Here is a 19,235-nt window from a genome sequence, read left to right as displayed (position 1 = left end):
ACAATAACTGTGAATGATTTGAATCTCCAGATAGATTGGTCAAAACAAATTGGAAAATGTAGCCCGGACAATTTCTTGGAGCATTTTGAGCAGGCAAATTTGGACTTGGTAATGTGTAATGAAACAGGATTACTTTATTTACTTTGTAGTAAACGATCCTCGAGGTATGAGTGATCTTAACTTGGTAGAATTACACATTTAGTTTGAGAATCAGAATTGTGAGTTTGAAAATAGAATCTTAAATTTGGCTAACTAAGGAGGATAAAGAGTAGTATCAAATTAAAAGAAGGACAATGCCGTGAAGATTAATTGTAAGCCAGAAAATTGACAGAAACATAGAAACATAGAAGAAAGGGGCAGCAGGCAGCCTTCGAGCCTACTCCACCATTAATTACGATTATGACTGATCATCCAACTTAACAGCCTAATCCTGCTTTCTCTCCATAACCTTTGATCCCATTCACCCCCAAATGCTATGTCTAGCTGTCTCTTGAATATAGTCAATGTTTTGACATCAACTACTTCCTGTGATAATGAATTCCACAGACAAACCACTCTTTGGGTGAAGAAATGTCTCCTCATCTCCATTCTAAATGGTCCACCTCGAATCCTTAGACTGTGACCACTGGTTCTGGACACACCCACCATCAGAAACATCCTCCCTGCATCTACCCTAACCAGTCCTGTCAGAATTTTATAAGTCTCTATGAGATCCCCCCGCCTCATTCGGCTGAACTCCAGCAAAAAAAAATCCTAAACTAATCAATCTCTCCGCATACGTCAGTCCCGCCATCCCCAGAATCAGCCTTGTAAACCTTCGCTGCACTTCCTGGAGAGCAAGAGCATCTTTCGTCAGAAAAAGAAACCAAAGCTGCACATAATATTCTCAGTGTGGCCTCACCAAGGCCCTATATAACTGCAACAACACATCCCTGCTCCTGTACTCAAAACCTCTTGCAATGAAGGCCAACATACCATTTGCCTTCTTTACTGGTTGCTGCACCTGCATGGTTACCTTCAGCGACTGGTGCACAAGGACACCCAGGTCCCGCTGCACACTCCCCTCTCCCAATTTACAGCTATTCAGGTATAATTTGCCTTCTTGTTTTTGCTTCCAAAGTGAATAACCTCATATTTACCCAAAATATACTGTATCTGCCATTGATATGCCCATTCATCCAACCTGTCCAGATCTCTGCATCCTCCCCCCAACTTGGTTATCATCTGCAAACTTTGAGATGTTACATTTTGTTCCCTCATTCAAATCATGAATTTTTATTATGAATAGCTGGGGTCCCAGCGCCAATCCCTGTGGCACCCCACTAGTTACTGCCTGCCAATCTGAAAAGGACCCATTAATTCCTACTCTTTGTTTTCTCTCTGCAAACCAGTTTTCTCTCCATCTCAATATACTTCCCCCAATCCATGCACTTTAATCTTGCACAATAATCCCTTATGCAGGACTTTGTCAAATGCTTTCTGAAGGTCCAAATATACCACATCAACTGACTCCCCCTTGTCAACTCTACTAGTTACATCTTCATAGAATTCCAACAGATTTGTCAAGCATGATTTCCCCTTCATAAATCCATGCTGACTCTGTCTGATCCTGCCACTGCTTTCTAAATGGTCTGCAATAAAGTCCTTGATCACGGATTCGACAATTTTCCCCTCTAACCGATGTTAGGCTTACTGGTCTATAATTCCCTGTCTTCTCTCTACCTCCCTTTTTGAATAATGGAATGACATTAGCTACTCTCCAATCTGCAGGAATATTTTGGAGTATATAGAATTATAGAAGATGACCACCAAAGCATCCACGATTTCTAGAGCCACTTCCTTAAGTACTGTGGGATGTAGCTTATCAGGCCCTGGGAATTTATCTGCCTTCAATTCCATCAATTTTTCCAGCACCATTTCTCTACTAATATTGATCTCCCTCAATTCTTCCCTGTCTCTATATCTTGCATTCTACAACATTTCTGGTATGTGATTTGTGTCCTCTTTTGTGAAGAGAACCAAAGTATGTATTCAGTTGCTCAGCCATTTCTTTGTCCCCTACTATACATTCTCCCACTTCTGTCTGTAGGGGACCTACATTTATCTTCACTGATCTCTTCCCCTTCACGTACTTATAGTAACTCTTAGTGTCATTCTTTACATTCCCTGCAAGCTTACTTTTGTACTCTATTTTCCCCTTCTTAATCACTCCCCTGGTCCTTCCTTGCTGAATTCTAAACTGTTCCAAATCCTCAGACATATTATTTTTCTTGGCCTGATACTATCTCTAATTTCCTTTGTAAGCCATGGATTGGCCCTCTTACCCATTTTGCTTTTGTGCCAGACAGGAATAAACAGTTGTTGCAGTACACCAACAATCTAAGGAATATGTTCCTTGAATGTTTGCCATTGCCTATCCACTGTCATCCCTTTAAGTAACTCTCCCCAAACTGTCAAGGCCAACCCATGCCTCATATCTTCATTGTTTCCTTTATTAAGATTCAGCACACTAGTCTCTGAATCAACTACCTCACTCTCCATCTTGAAAAAAAATTCTATGATGTTATGGTTGCTCATCCCCAAGGGGTCTCACACAGCTAGACTGGCAATGATTCCCTTCTTATTACACAGTACCCAGTCTAAGATGGCCTGCTCTCTAGTTGGTTTCTCCACATATTGGTCAAGAAAACTATCCCATATATACTCCAGAAATTCCTCTTCTATGGCATTGTGGCTAATTTGATTTGCCCAATCTATATGCAGATTAAAATCACCCATGATCACCGATATTCCCTTATCACGTGCATCTCTAATTTCCTGTTTAATGCCATTTCCAATATCACCACTGCAGTTTGGGGGGCTATATATGACACCCACTAATGTTTTTTGCCCCTTTGTATTTTTCAACTCTACCCATACAGACTCCATATTGTCAGAGCTAATATCCTTTCTCACTATTGTATTAATTTCTTTAACCAACAATACAACTCCACCATTCTTTCCTTTTTGCCCGTCCTTCCTAAATACTGAATACCCTGGGACATTCAGTTCCCATCCCTGGTCAGCCTGCAGCCATGTCTTCGTAATCCCAATGGTATCGTACCCATTTACATCTATCTGTGCAATTAGTTCATTCACTTTATTGCAAATGTTCCACCATTAAAGTACAAAGCCTTTAAAGCTAGTCTTTTTAACATTGTTTATAAACCAGCAAAGAATGATATCACAAAAGAAGTTAGAATGAGGAAAAAACTATCAAGAAAAAAAAACTTTCTGCAATATATAAAAGGGAAGAGGAAAGCTATCATGAGCATTGGTATCTTAGTTGATGAGACCAGCAATTAATAATAGGAATAAAGGAAATGGCAGAGTTTTTGAACATGTATTTTGTATGCCTTCACAGTAGAAAAATAAGAAAAACAAGAATAGCAGAAAATCAAGTAACAAAAAAGGGAGGAACTTAAGCAATCATAGTCCCTAGAGAGAAAATACCATTAAATCTAATAGGTGAAAAAACTAACAGGTCCCCAGGACATGATGGTCTGCATCCTAGGATGCTAAAGGAAGTATTTGCATATAGAGATAGTGAATGGTTTGGTCCTAATTTTACAAAATTCCTTATATTCTGAAAAGCATTGAAAAACTACAAACAAACATTGTTCAAAAAGGGTTGACAGAAAGCAGGTAATCATATCCTCAGCCTAACATTTATCATTGTGAAAATGCCAGAGTCTATTACTAAGGAGGTAGTAGCAGGAAATTTAGAAATAACATGATAGAACCAGGTCGGGAAATTATGAAAGTGAAATTATATTTTACAAATTTATTTGAGTTCTTTGAGGATGAAACAATCATTAAAATACATTAAAAGGGAAATAGTAGATATAATGTATCTGGATTTCCAGAAAGGTTTTCAGTAAAGTGCCACATTAATAGTTACTGCACAAGATAAAAAGTTATGATGTTGAGGGGATTTATTAGCATGGACAGAAGACTGGCTAATGAATAATAAATACAGATGTGATATAAATGGATCATTTTTTGGTTTACAAACTATAAAAGTGGATCTGTGCAGGGGCCCCAGCAATTTACAATTATGGGTAATGATTAAGATTAAGGGACCAACTGTATTATTGCCAAATTTGCTGATGACACAAATATAGGTAGGAAAATATGTTGTGAAGAGATGCACAGATTCATAAAGGGATATAGGGAGGTTAAGTAAGTGGACCAAAATGTTGCCAGATAGAATATAATATAGGACAATGAGAACGTGCCACTTCGGCAGGAAGAATAAAAAAATCAGAATATTATTTAAATGGAGACAGAATGAAGAATTTGGGTGTCCATGTACATAAATCACAAACAGTCAGCATACAGGTACAGCAAGTAATTAAAAAGACAAATTAAATGACTGCGTTTATTGCAAGGGAGATTGAATATAAAAGTAGAGAATTCATATTACAGCTATACAAGAAATTGAAGAGATCATACCTAGAGTATTGTTTACAATTTTGGTCTTCCAGAAGCAGTCAAAAAAGATTCATCAGGTTAATTTCCTGGTATGAAGAGGTTGTCTTATGAGGAAAAGTTGAGCAGGTTGGGCCACTGCTCATTGGAGTTCAGAAGTATGGCAGGGGATCTTGTTGAAACATATAAGATTCTGAGAGGGCTTGACAGGATAGTTGCTGACAGGATATTTGTGCTATGGAGGAATCCAGATTGGAGGCAGGATTTCAAAATAATGGATCTCCCTTTAAGACAAATGTGAGGAAGAATTTCTTCCCTCAGAGGCTCATGTGTCTTTGGAATTGTCTTTCATTGAGAACAGCACAGGCTAAGTAATTGAATGTATTATGCCCATGCATGGGTGAATTTACACTCATACATGGCACTCAAATAGGATTGGGTGTTAATCTGAACCCTGAGAGGTAAAGCAGTTTCTGTCAAACTACTGAAAGTGCATTGAAAATGGAAAATATTGTTGAAAATGTACCTTCTCCTGTTCAGGAGATATACTTAAACAGACCACAATCGTAAAAGCCCAATACTCTCAGGTTTCATGAGCAGTGATCTTGCTGTAAGTTCAGCCTAAATGAAGTCACAAAATCAAAAAATTCGACAGAACCAAATAGAAATGTGATTTTAAGGCCTGCACAGGCTGATATTCAGGCGTCAAAAAGCTCTCAACAGAGCACATCCAACACACAAGGTCTGATTTTTGGCTACCATAGCTGTTGGAGAAGCTTGGCAATATTGCTGTCTAATTACTAGATCCAAACAATGGACTTCTCACCTACCGCGTTAATTTTCTCCATGACTTCACCAGAAAACTCGGGAACAGGTCCAAAAGATGATAAGACTCTTTTCATACCCACAGCATAGCGTTCACAATAACTCTTGAGACCTATCAAATTAATAGATAAATTGAGTTTACAGGATAGACATGTTTCTGATTCTATACAGAAAGAATAGGAAAAGGAGGTAAATATTCAGCTTCTCAAGCTTCACTTAGATCATGATTGAACTCAACTGTAACCAGAATTGGCTGCCACTGATTCAGATAATTTGATTCCTTTATCAATGTTAAAAATGTCTTAAAAATGTCAATTGACTTTGTACTATAGCCTTTGAGGAACAGAACTCTACACACTTCCACTATCCTTCTGTGCAACTTTACTTCACTTCCAAATGACCTAACACTTAAGATAGAGTCCCTTTGTTCTGGATTCCAAGAGGAAATAGCTTCTCTGAACTGAAAAAAAAGGGAGAGGCAAGGTTCAGCGGAGACAGAACATCGTGAGAAGAAGGTCGGCAGCAAGAGTTCCAGTGCGTAAAGAAGTGCAAGCCTAACCTGTTACTGGAAACTGTTGTTGGTGGGTAACATGTTTTTAACATTGTAAGGATTAATTAACTTCAAGTGGTAAGACATGGCAGGAGAGCTCCAAATCATAGTCTCCTCCTCCTGCTCGACATGGGAAACTGGGCACATTTCCGGTGCTCGGGACCTGCATTTGTGCAATAAGTATCTCCAGCTGCAGCTCCTGGAAGCCCAAATTTTGGAGTTGGGTGGCGGCTGGGGACACTGTGGAGCATTTGCAAGGCGGAGAGTGTCATGGATAGCATGTGTAAAGAGGTGGTCACACTGAAGACTCCATGAGCAGGAAGGGAATGGGTGACCATCAGGCAGAGCAGGAGGGCTAAGCAGGCGGTGCAGGAATCTCCTATGGCGATTCCCCTGCAAAACAGATAGACCGTTTTGGATATTGTTAAGGGGAATGGCTTCTCTGGGGATAACAAGAGCAGATAAATTCATGACACCTTGGTTGGCTGTACTGCAGAGGAGGGAGAGATAGGCATACAAATGCTATTGTTACAGGAGATTCAATGAAGAGGGGAATAGATAAGCATTTCTGTGGCCACAAATGAGAGTCCAGGATGGTGTGTTGCCTCCCTGGTGCTAGGGTCCTGCATGTCTTGGAGCGGTTGCTGGACATTCTGGCGGGAAAGGGCAAATAGCCAGTGGTCGTATTACACGTTGGTAATAACGACATAGATTTAAAAAAGGGATGAGGACCTAAAAGCAGAATATAGAGAACTAGGAAGAAAGTTGAAACGTAGGACATCAAAGGTAGTTGTCTCAGGATTGCTAGCAGTGCCACGAGCTAGTCAGAGTAGAAACAGCAGGATATATAGGATGAACACTTGGCTAAAAAGATGGTGTGAGGGTGAGGGTTTCACATTCATGGGGCATTGGGACTGGTTCCGGAGGAGGTGTGACCTGTACAAACTGAACACATTACACCTGGGTAGGACCAGGACTAATGTCCTTGGGGGGATACTTGGTAGAGTGGTTGGGGAGGATTTACACTAGTGTGGCAGGGGGATGGGAACCAGAGGATTAGGGTAGTGGATGCAGAAATTGAGGGAGAGATAGAAACTAAAGCAAACATTATTAAGAACAAGAACAGGCAGGGAAACGCTGCTGAAAAGAACAGGGGAGGTGGTCTGAAATGCATGTGTTTTAATACGAGAAGTATGATAGGCAAGGCAGATGAACTTAGAGCTTTGGTTAGTATTGGAACTGACATTATTGCGATTAGAGACAGTTGACTAAATTAGGGTCAGGACTGGCAGCTGAATATCCCAGGTTTTAGATGTTTCAGATGTGATAGAAAGGGGGGTAAAAGGGGTGGGGTTAGTTGCATTACTGGTAAAGGAGTATCTCACAGCTGTACTGAGGGAGGATATATCAGAGGACTCGTGCAGCAAGCCAATATGGGTAGGACTCAGGAATAGGAAAGGTGAAATCACAATTCTGGGGGTATACTACAGGCATCCCGACAACCAGTGGGAGATAGGGGAGAGAATATTTAGACAGATTTTGGAAAGTTGTAAAAAATAGCAGGGTTGTTGTGGTTGATGGTTTTGCTGGGGGTTTTGTGGGGCAGAATTTGTAAGGACCATTCAGGAGGGATTCTTGACGCAATATGTAAACAGTCCAACCAGGGAAGGGGTTATACTGGACCTGGCTTTGGGAAATGAGCCTAACCAGGTGAGTGAGGTTTCAGTGGGGAAGCATTTCGGGAGTAGTGACCATAATACCATGAGTTTTAAGGTACTCATGGATAGGGACAACAGCAGTCCTCGGGTGAAGAAGTTAAATTGGGGGCAGGTCAACTACAAAAACATTAGGCAGGAGCGGGAGAATTTTGATCTGAGGTGGCTATTTGAGGGTAAATCCACATCGGATATGTGGGAATCTTTCAAACGGCAGTTGATAAGAGTTCAGAAGCGGCACGTTCCTGCAAGAATGAAGGATAGGTATGGCATGTTGCATGAACCATGGATGACCAGGGATGTTATGACCCTGTTCAGAAAAAAACAAGGAAGCATATGTAAGGTATAGGAGGATGGGAACTGATAAAGCCCTTGAAGTATATAAAGAAAGTAGGAAAGAACTAGAACATGGAATTGGAAGGGCTAAAAGGGATCATGAAAAGTCATTAGCAAACAGGATTATGGAGAATCCCAAGGCTTTTTATACATTTATAAAATGCAAGAGGGTAGCCAGGGAAAGGTTTGGCCCACTGACAGACAAAGGAAGGAATCTATAAGTGGAGCCAGAAGGGGTAGGTGAAGTCCCAATAGAATACTTTGTATTGGTATTCACCGAAGAGAAAGAATTGGTGAAGGATGATCTCAGGGAATGGAGTGTCGAGTTTTTAAGCCAAGTTGCATTAAAAAGGGAGAGGTATTGTGCATCTTAAAAAGTATTAAGGTAGATAAGTCCCCAGGCCCTGACGGGATCTATCCCAGAATATTGAGGGAGGCAAGAGAACGAATTGCTGGACCATTGACAGATATCTTTGTATCCTCTTTGGCCGCAGGTGAGGTCCCAGAGGACTGGAGAATAGCCAATGTTGTCCCACTGTTTAAGAAGGGTAGCAGGGATAATCCTGGAAATTACAGGCCTGAGAGGCTCAGTGGTAGGGAAATTATTGGAAAAGATTCTCAGGGACAAGATCTACACGCATTTAGAAGCAAATGGACTTATTAGCGATAGATAGCATGATTTTGTGCAGGGGAGTTCATGCCTGACTAACTTTATAGAGTTTTTTGAAGAGGTGATGAAGATGATTGATGAGGGAAAAGCAGTTGGTATTGTCGACAGGTGAAGCCTTTGACAAGGTCCCTCACAGCAGACTGGTACAAAACTGAACTCAAATGGTATCAGGGGTTAGCTGGCAAAATGGATACAGGACTGGCTTAGTCAGAGGAAACAGAGGGTAGTGGTGGAAGAATGCTTTTAGGAATGGAGAGCTGTGACTCGTGGTGTTTCACAGGGATCAGGGCTGGGACCTCTACTACATGTGATCTACATAAATGGTTTGTAGCTGGTCTAATTAGTAAGTTTTTGGACAATATAAAGATTGATGGAGTTGCGGATAGTGAGGGGATTGTCAGAAGATACAACAAGATTTAGATCAGTTGGAGGCATGGGCAGAAAAATGGCAGATGAAGTTTAATCCGGACAAATATGAGGTGATGCATTTTGGAAGGTCAAGTACAGGTGGAAATTATATGGTGAATGTCAGAACTGTTAGGAGGATTGATATGCAGAGGGATCTGGTGTTCAGGGCCACAGATCACTGAAGGTGGCAATGCAGGTAGATAAGGTACTAAAAATGGCCCATGGCATACTTGCCTTCATTGGAAGGGGCGTTTAGTATAAGGATAGACAAGTTATGCTGAAGTTCTATAGAACTTTAGTTAGGCCACACTTGGATATTGCGTACAGTTCTGGTCACCACACTCCCAGAAGGATGTGGATGCTTTGGAGAGGGTACAGAAAAGATTTACCAGAATGTAGCCTGATATTGGGGATTTTAGCTATGAAGAAAGGTTGGATTGACTGAGTTTGTTTTCACTGGAACACAGGAGGTTGAGGGGCAACCTAATAGAAGTTTATAAGATTATGAATGGCATGAATAGAAAGGAAAGTATGAGGCTTTTTCTCAGGGTGGAAGGGTCAATTACTCGGGGACATAGGTTCAAGGTGCGAGGGAGAGAAGTTTAAAAGAAATGTGCGAGGCAAGTTTTTCACACAAAGGGTAGTGAATGTCTGGAGGTGTCAGAGGTGGTGGAAGCAGACACAATAGCAGCATTCAAGAAGCACCTGAATAAACACATGAATAAGAAGGGAATAGAGGGATACAGATCCTGTAAGTGAAGACAGTTTTAGTGTGAAAGGGTAGAATGTGTCGGCGCAGGCTTGGAGGGCCAAAGGGCCAATTCCTGTGCTGTATTGTTCTTTGTTCTAATCTAATATATAGAACTTATTATCCTTTTAAACACTTCAATTGATTACCATTTTTTACCATCAAATCTAAAGAAAATATATCTCCTGGCTCATTATTGAAAGTTTTAACCTTCAGCATAATCCTGGTGAATCTGTACTGTATTTCCTCCAAGGGAGATTTAGGAGAGGGCATTTAATGAGCATTTTTACTGTAATGATCAATATGGATATGGAGCTATTTGAATTCTGGAGACAACAGCTTAACAGTATCCTGACAAAGAAGTGTTGTACTTTGCAGATCTCTAAGTCACCCTATTTAGCAACATGAATAAGTATACACGCCACACACTTTTCTATAAAGAGAACAAAGGACATATAATGAGATAAGCACAATTTTTATAGGGTCTTTAAGTAAATCAGTTGGCAATTTTGATTGAACAATCAACATGCTGGCACAATAGTAACTTCACTGGACAAGTAAATGTGAGGCCCAAGTTAGTGCTTTGGGGACATGGGTTCAAATACCACTGTGGCAAATAGTAAATTTAAACACAGATTTGAAAGATAGGCTAGGATTTGGTTGTTAGGTGCTTGTTCATTGAGGATCAAGTGCCTGAACTGGCATCAGAGTAAGAATTTAAGGTTTAGGACATCCCAGCCAGAACTTAATTCCTTTGATGGCAGCAACTAAGCCATTATTTCCCCAATGTCAACCTGCCTGATTATCTTCCCCTCCCATCACATTCTCACTGCTTTTCAGAAAGGGGAAATTTTATCCCTTGTCTCAGTAATGGTAATTGAACTATCAGAATTGTCATAAAAACACATCTGTTTTCCTAATCTCCTCCATGGAAAGAAATCTTCCATCCTTACCTAGTCTGGCCTACGTGTCTTCAATCCGACAGCAATGTGGTTAACACGTAAATACTGTCTGCAATGGAACAGCAAATTACTCAGTTCAAGGTCAATGAGGGCAAGTTCACCACCAAATGCTGGCCTTGTCTGTAATGCTACATCCCATGAAAGAATAAAGTAACTAAAATCTTATATTAGGGCTTTTTTTGGAAAATGTTAACAAATTGGCTGCTTCTATCTGCCACCTCATTATCAATGTCCCTTATTCTTTTATACATTCACAGGATTGGGCATTACTGGCTAAGCAACATTTACTGCCCAGAGGGCAGTTAAGAACCAACCAGATTGCTGTGGGGCTGTAGTCACATGGAGGCCAGACCAAGTGAAAGAATGCAGTTCTAAGGGACAATCCAAGAGCATTCCAGAATGGAAACTGGATCTCCTGGAATGTTTGGTGCACATCAGCTACTAGAATGAAATCATGAAGAAAGGAATTCAACTGCTGGGGAACCAATTGTTTAGAAGATAAATCCAGTAACATTAAAATTCATCTGGCCTTCCTTAAAATAAACATTTTTATTTTCAAAGTTTAAATTTGAACTGTTACTGTTCTTTTGGGGATGGCAAGGTTGGGGGAAGGGGTTAGCAGACTTCTGTGCAGTTGCAACTTAATTAATATGTTCCTCTTTTTTCAACATGTTTTTATTTCAGAAATTTTATTTATCCGTCCTTTCTTTCTTCCTTTCTTTCTATGTGCTCATGGGCTAAATTTGAACAAACATAATCATGAGATATTCTTCAACACATTAATTAATGTTTTCTTACAATTTTATTCCTTCAATTCTTTGTTTCTTTTGTCATTGAATGTGGATTTCAGTTTCAGGGTAAGTTTTAGCTCACCCTTTCAGTCATTCAGGCTTTGTATTAGACATAATCATTTCTCTGACTCAGGAAAGGCAAAGATGCAAAAGTTATAACTTGACCCATATTCTTCTTGATCAGTTTAAGCCTTTTTCCAGCCAATAAGAATTATCCTAATACAATAGTACTTTGGTGACGTGGTAACATTTTGATACGACATACTAAACCACACCAGCACCCACCTTCTGCATTGAGGTGAATAGTTTCAAAAGGACCCATAAATGCATAACGCATTCCCAAACCTGCCGACATTACGAGGTCCACATCCTCTGGTGAGAGTACACCATCCTGATGAAAAGCAAATGGAAGTAATTCAGATTGAGGATATAAGTGGTACCTTTCCAGCTGAACGGACAGCAAGAGCTTTGCTTGCTATGACTGTACACCAAAAATTTGGTCACGTGATTTTTGAGCTTTGATTGTTAGCACAGTATGTGCCTAAACTTCCAAGATAAAAAGTGAATTATTCATTAGGTCTGGCAGCATCTATGGAGCGAGAACAGAGTTGACATTTCAGTCGATGACCTTCATCACTGTGTACTTCTGGTTAGCAAGGCTTCTAGTTAACAGATGAATTTAGAAAATGACCTATAAAGCCAACTTGATCCTAATTCCAGACATGCATATATCAAAACTCATTTATATTACAGGAATTCTGCTATGTCTGCCAAGAAAACTGCTGGTGAAACACTACGGGCAGAATCTTATTAAGGTCTAAGCAACATGGGCTGTGGTGAGATATGTGGCAGAATCAGATGGGAAGTCTAGTAAAGCCTATCTTGATGTTGGAACATTTCACTGCATCTTTTAATGGGCACTGTGGCAAGTTTCTTGCAAGGCAGTAATGGGTTGCCAATTAAGGATGATTACAGCTTGTTAAAGCCACAGCTTGTCACTTTAATATTCAGCTTCCTATCTTATCCAATGGGCTGAACAAACCAGACCTCGAGAATTTGTGTATTGGAAGTCAGCACAGATACCTGGCAACTTCAGCTCACTGCATCTTAGGGCAAGATCCTTGGGCAGCAGTCAGAAGGACCCCTCATCCAAGGAGTTTGGCTTTCAACATCTGTCAACACATGACATCATGGCTACTCAAGAAACACAGACTTGCTTTGCAGGGCTCACTGGCAAATGGCATTGAAAGACCGCAGTAAGGACATTTTGCATAAATGCTCATGGGTTAGACCATGCTACATCTTGACAAGCTCAGTTGCTCTCTAAGCACTCACGTTTTGATGAGTGCTTAGTTGCATGATTGAACTTTCCATGCTTTGTCATGACCACCAGCTCAAGGAGAGGTTGCAGCTACAGGGCCTCTCAAGAATGTTGGGGTCCCAGCAAGCCCAGAGTTTTTTGGACCAAACTTCATTTCTTGGGCATGAGCAAGGCACATGTCGGTTCCATATATGCTGGGACACCATGATGGAGTTATGCCAGATGCTGGTATGAGAGGCCAACCACTCCTTGTGGCTGTGAAGGTGACAGCCACTTTGAACTTCAATGTCATTGGCTCCTTCTAAGGAATGACGGGTGACTTGTATGGAATCTTTCAGTCTTGCAGCCACAAATAGATAAGGACAGTGACCGATACCATCTGTGCAAGACCACATCAGTTGCTGGTGACAAGGTCAGTGCTACAGCCTGGGAAGTCGGATTCAGATACATGGCTGGCACCCTCAGGTGCAAGGTGCCATCAACTGTAAACACATGGCACTGAAGGGGCCATATTACAAAGTGGTGGAATTCATCAGTAGGAAGGGGTTCCATTCCATTCCCTCTGGACAATGACAAGTTGTGGGTGTCCAGTGGGCATTGGGAATAGAGTAGTAGTGAAGAGAGAGGGTGATTAGACGAGATGCAGCTAAGGACAGGTAAACACTGTGGTCTGTTGGTTAAACAGTGACTGGGTGAGACAATGGCATTGTATGTGTCAGGAAGTGTCAGCCATGCCGGCTAAGTACTGTGAGTTGCCTGGCTTTGAGGCTGCTGTGCCATTACATTGGTAACGAGGGGCAACACTAGATTTCCAATGTTTATCTAGGTACATAGCGGCCTTTGAAAGATGATGCAGGCACAAGGAATGCTGGTCTTTTGGCGGAGACCTGTTGAGTGGTGAGTTGTTTTTGGAATAGCGCACAGCAAGATGGAGATAGAATCATGCATGAGGGGTGCCACGGGGTGGGCAAGGTAGTTAATGAGGCAAATTTGGTAGGATACAGTGGGAAATTTCACAATGAGAATCCCTTCAAAAAATCTAATGCAACTCACACTTAGTTAGAATCAAAATCTAAATGTTCACCAGAAATAGGTGCCATTTTTGCCAGGTTTCATGGAGGGCTTCTCTCCAGAAGTCCTAGTGAGTTTTCTCATGTTATTGTGCAAATTTGTCTCATCACCTACACACCATTTTTGGTACCCAAGGTACATTTGCAAAATGTCTTGGTGCAGTGATTGTAATAAGGTCAGCCAAGTGGATGTCATAGAATATGAGTTCCTTGATATCCTGCTTGTTGTATGCTCTCACTCACCACAAACAAAGTACTGGTCACCGCCCAGCCCTCCTGGGATTCCCGGTGCTGGTGCCATCATTAAAGCCCAGCCATGCACCCAGTCAAGTGCTGGCAGTCCGCAGCTGCCTTGCACAGACCTTGTAAATTGTCCCAGACATGTTAAACAGAAATATATTGGCAAACTGCTTTGCAGAGTGGGATCTGGAAGTCCTGAGGTGGATGAGGATTGCATGTGGTCACTGCCCACACAACATGCCCTAAGATGTTTCAGAGATAGTAGGAACTGCAGATTGCTGGAGAATCTGAGATAACAAGGTGTAGAGCTGGATGAACACAGCAGGCCAAGCAGCATCAGAGGAGCAGGAAAGCTGACGTTTCAGGCCTAGACCCTTCTTCAGAAAATGCCCTAAGATGGTGGTGCTTGATGACCAGGGAAGGGGCAAGCAGGTTTGCAAGTGCACAGGAGTTAAAATCCCTAAACCTGACACTGGGTAAGAATCCTTGCATCATCCAAAATCTTTCAAGGCATGAATTAATAAGAGCTAGGAGTCACTGTGCAGCTGGAGTGTAAAGAATTAAGAAACTTAGCCCAATGTCATTAGACTAGTAATCCAGAGGTTCAGGCAAATGAACTGGGATACATGCTCCAATTTAGAATGTATTAGTTTCATTAATAAATCCAGAATACAAAGAGTTGAGTCTCAATAATGCAATGACAACTATCATTGGCTGTTGTAAAAATCTACCTGGTTCACTAATATCGTTTAGTGAAGTAAATATGCCACTCTTACCTAGTCCAGCTCACATGTAACTCCAGACCACAGCAGTCATCTGAGATGGCTTAGAAAATCACTGAATTCAAGGGCAATTAGGGATGGGCAACAAATGCTGGCCTTACCAGTGACACCCACAGTCCATGAAAGAACTAAGAAAAAAATTTGTATTATTTTAATTGTAAAGTTTGGGTTTCAAGTAAGGCACCCGTTTCCCAACTTTCCCAAAGATTTTTCAATAACCTGCCACTTCCCAGGTGAAACTAATGGCTTCAAAGCCTTTAACCAGTGAAACTGAAGAATTCCAGCTGTGGCAGGTGAATGGCTGCTGCTCAAAGCAGTTCTTTTCTAACAGAGCACTATCATTTTTTGACAAGTGATTGCCAAGGCACTTCATCTAACACTTCATTCATCTTCAACCAATCTCCCCTGCAGCCAGCCTTCACCACCCAAAGGAGTAGTAACTACCAATAACGTTCTTATGTCCCTTGCTACTGGATCCCAGAATACAGTTGAGTGGAGTGGAATGGGGATCATGGGGAAGGAATTGTTGGGGGGTGGGATGCAGTGGGAACTGGGGGGTAGATTTCAGTACTCCTCCCCTTTTCAAAGAAAGCCCTTGTTCAAGCATTGGGCACCTGTGAAAATGCTGCAGGGAAACAGTGGCCTCTGACAGGTGCAGAAAAGCTGATCAAGCTCCATTAACTTTGAGCTGACAGTGAATTCTGGTCGTCTATAAATTTTGTAACATTTCTCACCAATGAGCCGAATTGTTATCCTACAGCCAACAGATGGGATTCCAGTATCAGCCCCTTTCCATCCACAACTTAACGGGGATAATTTTTCCCAAACTCAGAATTGCCTTTTTTGATGGAAGTATTCCCGCCTGAGTCTTGCAGCCCTCCTGCCATGGCAGGGTCAATTAAATTCCATCCAATGTATCAACACCTTCTAGTACAAACTGAATTCTTTGTAGAAAACTAACGAATACCAAAGAGAGAAAAGTTCAACTGCATTTCCGCCAACACTTTGTCACTCATTGACTAATTTTGGTCCTTCCTGCTTCCCTGTATCATTTCACTCATCTGCAACAAATAACATTCTACTGCTGCCAGTCAGTAATAGCAGGCTTTGGTAAAATTTCACACATTCTTAGATTTTATTTTAGAAATAGATCTTCTGAGAGGGGGTTCAGGGGAAAGAAGGACTTATTAATACAGCCTGCAAATCATAATCCAATAGTAAAATATATTGTCTTATGCATTCAGGAAACTCTTCATAAAAGTTATAAAGAAATCTTCAGTTGAAGTTTTGCATTATATATATTTCCGTAAAAAGGACCTAAACAAATCCAGTTACTGAAATGATTACAAAATGTTACTGGATTAATTTACTACATATGAGATTATGATCATGAAGTAATAATTAACCTGTTTCTTTTGGGAATGTTAGATCGTCATGCCTCTGTGATTCCTGTCACAGCATACGTTGGCAAAACAGATTTAAAGCAGCAATGCCCACAACTATTATAACCAAATTCCAGCGAGTCCTTCAGTTTACGTCATTTAGAAAATAGAGAATACACCTCAGGAGTTTATTGTTTCGGAATCTGGCTTAAACTTCACCACATTTAAATATTTTTTGTAAGGCAGCAATTTTGAGATATTATAGTTTTAAATATTCAGTGATGTAACATTTTCAAAATGTCTGTTTTTTTGAAAAAAAATCAAGGATTAATAATTTTGTCCTCATGATTAATTTGCATTATTCTGTGCTGTGATTCACTTATTAAACACTGACATGCCGAAAAATATATCACAATGAAACAAAAAGGGTTTTATTCAGTTGATGTTTGAGGGCTCTCTTCTTGCTTCCAACCATTGACTATGCAGTAATTGCTCAGGAAGTTTAAACTTCTACTGGGCAATTTACCTTGTATCTGGAATCTTCTAAAAAAGGTGCCCAACTCTGAGTAGAATCAGAGACTTGATGCTTCTGACTCATCTAGTAATTATTGAGGAAAAGTTAGAGGATTAAAACATGCTGTAACTCTGGCTAACTATACTACTGACACCTCACCCATTTACTTTACATGCTTATGTTCACTCCCTAGTTTATCAAAATACCTTTGAGACCTACAAAACAAAGAAAATATAGTAGTTACTGGTGTAGAAAGGGTACATAGTTTGTCCTTCAACATAGTCAAAAGGCAAAGCAATTCATGCGTAATTATGTAAATAAGGAATTACATACCGAGAACAATCAACGATATTTACAAAACATCTTTGAACTTAATGCTGTCCCCAAGCTTCTACCTATTTCCTTACCTATCTGTACATTCTCCAATGTGCTACAAGAAACATCCTCCCAGACATAGAGTTTACAAAATCACCATTTTGATTTTTTTTTGTGCTCCTTTGAGGGGTGGCAGTTTTGGAAAACTTGATACTTTTTCATTTTAGGTACCAAGTGTTAGGATCAACCACTCCTAGTTAAGGTATTTTTAGTCCTTCCTCAACATGGATTTTGGAGAACAGTTAATTCACCCTTAAGATATCTCTGCAGGAGTTCCTCAGTATTGTATCCTAGGACCTACCATCTTCAGCTGTTTCCTCAATGACTCTCCTCCAGCTTAAGGTCAGAGGGGAGAATGTTCACTGAAGAATGAACAGTGCTCGGTATTATCTGCAACTGATATGGACACTGAAACAGCTCATGCCAATGTGCAGGAAGATCTGGACAACATACAGGCTTGGGCTAAGAAGTGATAAGTAATATCCATACCATGCAGGTGTTGGGCAATGACCTCTTCCAACACGATAGGAAAGGTAGCTAGAAGTAGAGTTCATAATATGTCTTTGGAATTTCTCACATCTGCACATTCTGCAATCAACAAGATCACAGGCTATACTAAACCTGGTATTGTGCAATGAGATGGGATTAATTAGTGATCTCATAATGAAAGGCTCCAAGATAGTTGTGGTCATAATATAACTGAATTTTACACTCAGTTGGGGGATTAAGTCCAAATTCATATGTCAAATGTAAATAAGACCAGTTGAAATGGTATGAAGTCAGAGGTAGCTAAAATGAACTGGCAAATTAGCTTAAAAGGATAGGTCCTAGAGATGCAGACATTTAAGAGGAATTTCAGATTATATGGAATAGGTATATTCCAACAAGAAAAATTCTAAAGAGAAGACCCATCCTTCATGGTCCGTTTAAAAAATTAAAGATAGTAAAAAAAAAGCCTAAAGCAAAGCATATAGTTGCACAAAAATGAGTGGCAGGTCAGAAAATTGGCAGAATGTAAAAGGTAGGAACTAATGCCTAAAAGGAGTTTTAAAAAGAGCACAAGATAAAGCTAACTAGAAATGTAAAAACAGCATGTAAGAATTTCTCTTGATATTTTAAAAAGAGGAGCCAACAAATTGATTAGGCATGGGAAATGCAGGGTTACAGGGTAGGGGGGGTGGGTCAGGATGGCATACTCTTTGGATGGTTGGTGTGGGCTCGATGGGCTGAGTGGCCTGTTTTCACACTGTACAGATTCTATGATTTGCTGTGTGAAAAAGGTTTGTTTTCTCATCTTGCATTTGATTATTTTGCATAACACTAAATCTGTAACCTCTTACTCTTGATTGTCTTACAATTTGGAAAAATTTCTCCCTATCTACTCTGTCCATATCCCTCATAATTTTGAAAACATCTATCATATTCTCTCTTAGTCTTGTCCTTTCCAAGAAAAAACTTCTCATATTTGAAGTTTCTCGTTTCTAGAACAATTTTATTAATCTTCTGTACTCTCTCCAACATGTTCACATCCTTGCTAAAGTGTGGTATCCAGAACAAGACACAATCTGGTTGCTGAATTTACTGATGTCACAAAGAAAGTAGCAAAAATAAGTTGTGAAAGGAGATAAGGAAGTCACAACGGAACACAGAAAGATTAAATGAGTAGACAAAGATCTAGCAAATGGAGTATGATGTGTGAAATTGTCTACTTTGGCAGAAAGAAGTTTTAAAAATCATGTAAGTGGTAAGAAATTGCAGACCTCCAAGATGCAGAGAGATCAGGGTGTCCTTGTGCATGAATTGCGGTAGGTTATTATGCAGGCACAGCAAATAATGAGAAAGCTAATAGAATTCTATTGTCTATTGCAAGGGAAATGGAACATAAAAGTAGGGACAACAAGGTGTAGGGCTGGATGAACACAGCAGGCCAAGCAGCATCATAGGAGCAGAGAGGCTAACGTTTCGGGCCTAGACCCTTCATCAGAAAAGGGGGAGGGGAAGGGGGTTTTGAAATAAATAGGGAGAGAGTGGGAGGCGGATAGAAGAGGGATAGAGGAGAGGATAGGTGGAGAAGAA

The 19,235-nt window shown here is 40.5% G+C and overlaps 1 protein-coding gene across 3 annotated transcripts in view; it reads right to left on the bottom strand.

Annotated features, from left to right (window-relative positions):
- cryl1 (crystallin, lambda 1) overlaps positions 1-19,235 on the bottom strand; it is a 112,681-nt gene that overhangs the window by 5,273 nt on the left and 88,173 nt on the right. For 2 of the 3 annotated variants that reach the window (XM_020530113.2, XM_048598072.1), the window contains 2 exons: positions 11,761-11,866; positions 5,301-5,407 (listed from right to left, as the gene is read on the bottom strand). In XM_020530113.2, the coding sequence (XP_020385702.2) occupies positions 5,301-5,407; positions 11,761-11,866 (213 nt within the window). Of the gene's footprint in view, positions 1-5,296; positions 5,408-11,760; positions 11,867-19,235 lie in introns of all 3 variants that reach the window. The other variant, XM_048598071.1, reaches the window with a different exon arrangement.

Source organism: Rhincodon typus, chromosome 6 (assembly GCF_021869965.1).
Source record: "Rhincodon typus isolate 14 chromosome 6, sRhiTyp1.1, whole genome shotgun sequence".
Classification (NCBI taxonomy): Eukaryota; Metazoa; Chordata; class Chondrichthyes; order Orectolobiformes; family Rhincodontidae; genus Rhincodon; species Rhincodon typus.
Note: the sequence above shows the minus strand (reverse complement) of the source record. Positions and strands in the feature narration are given on the sequence as shown.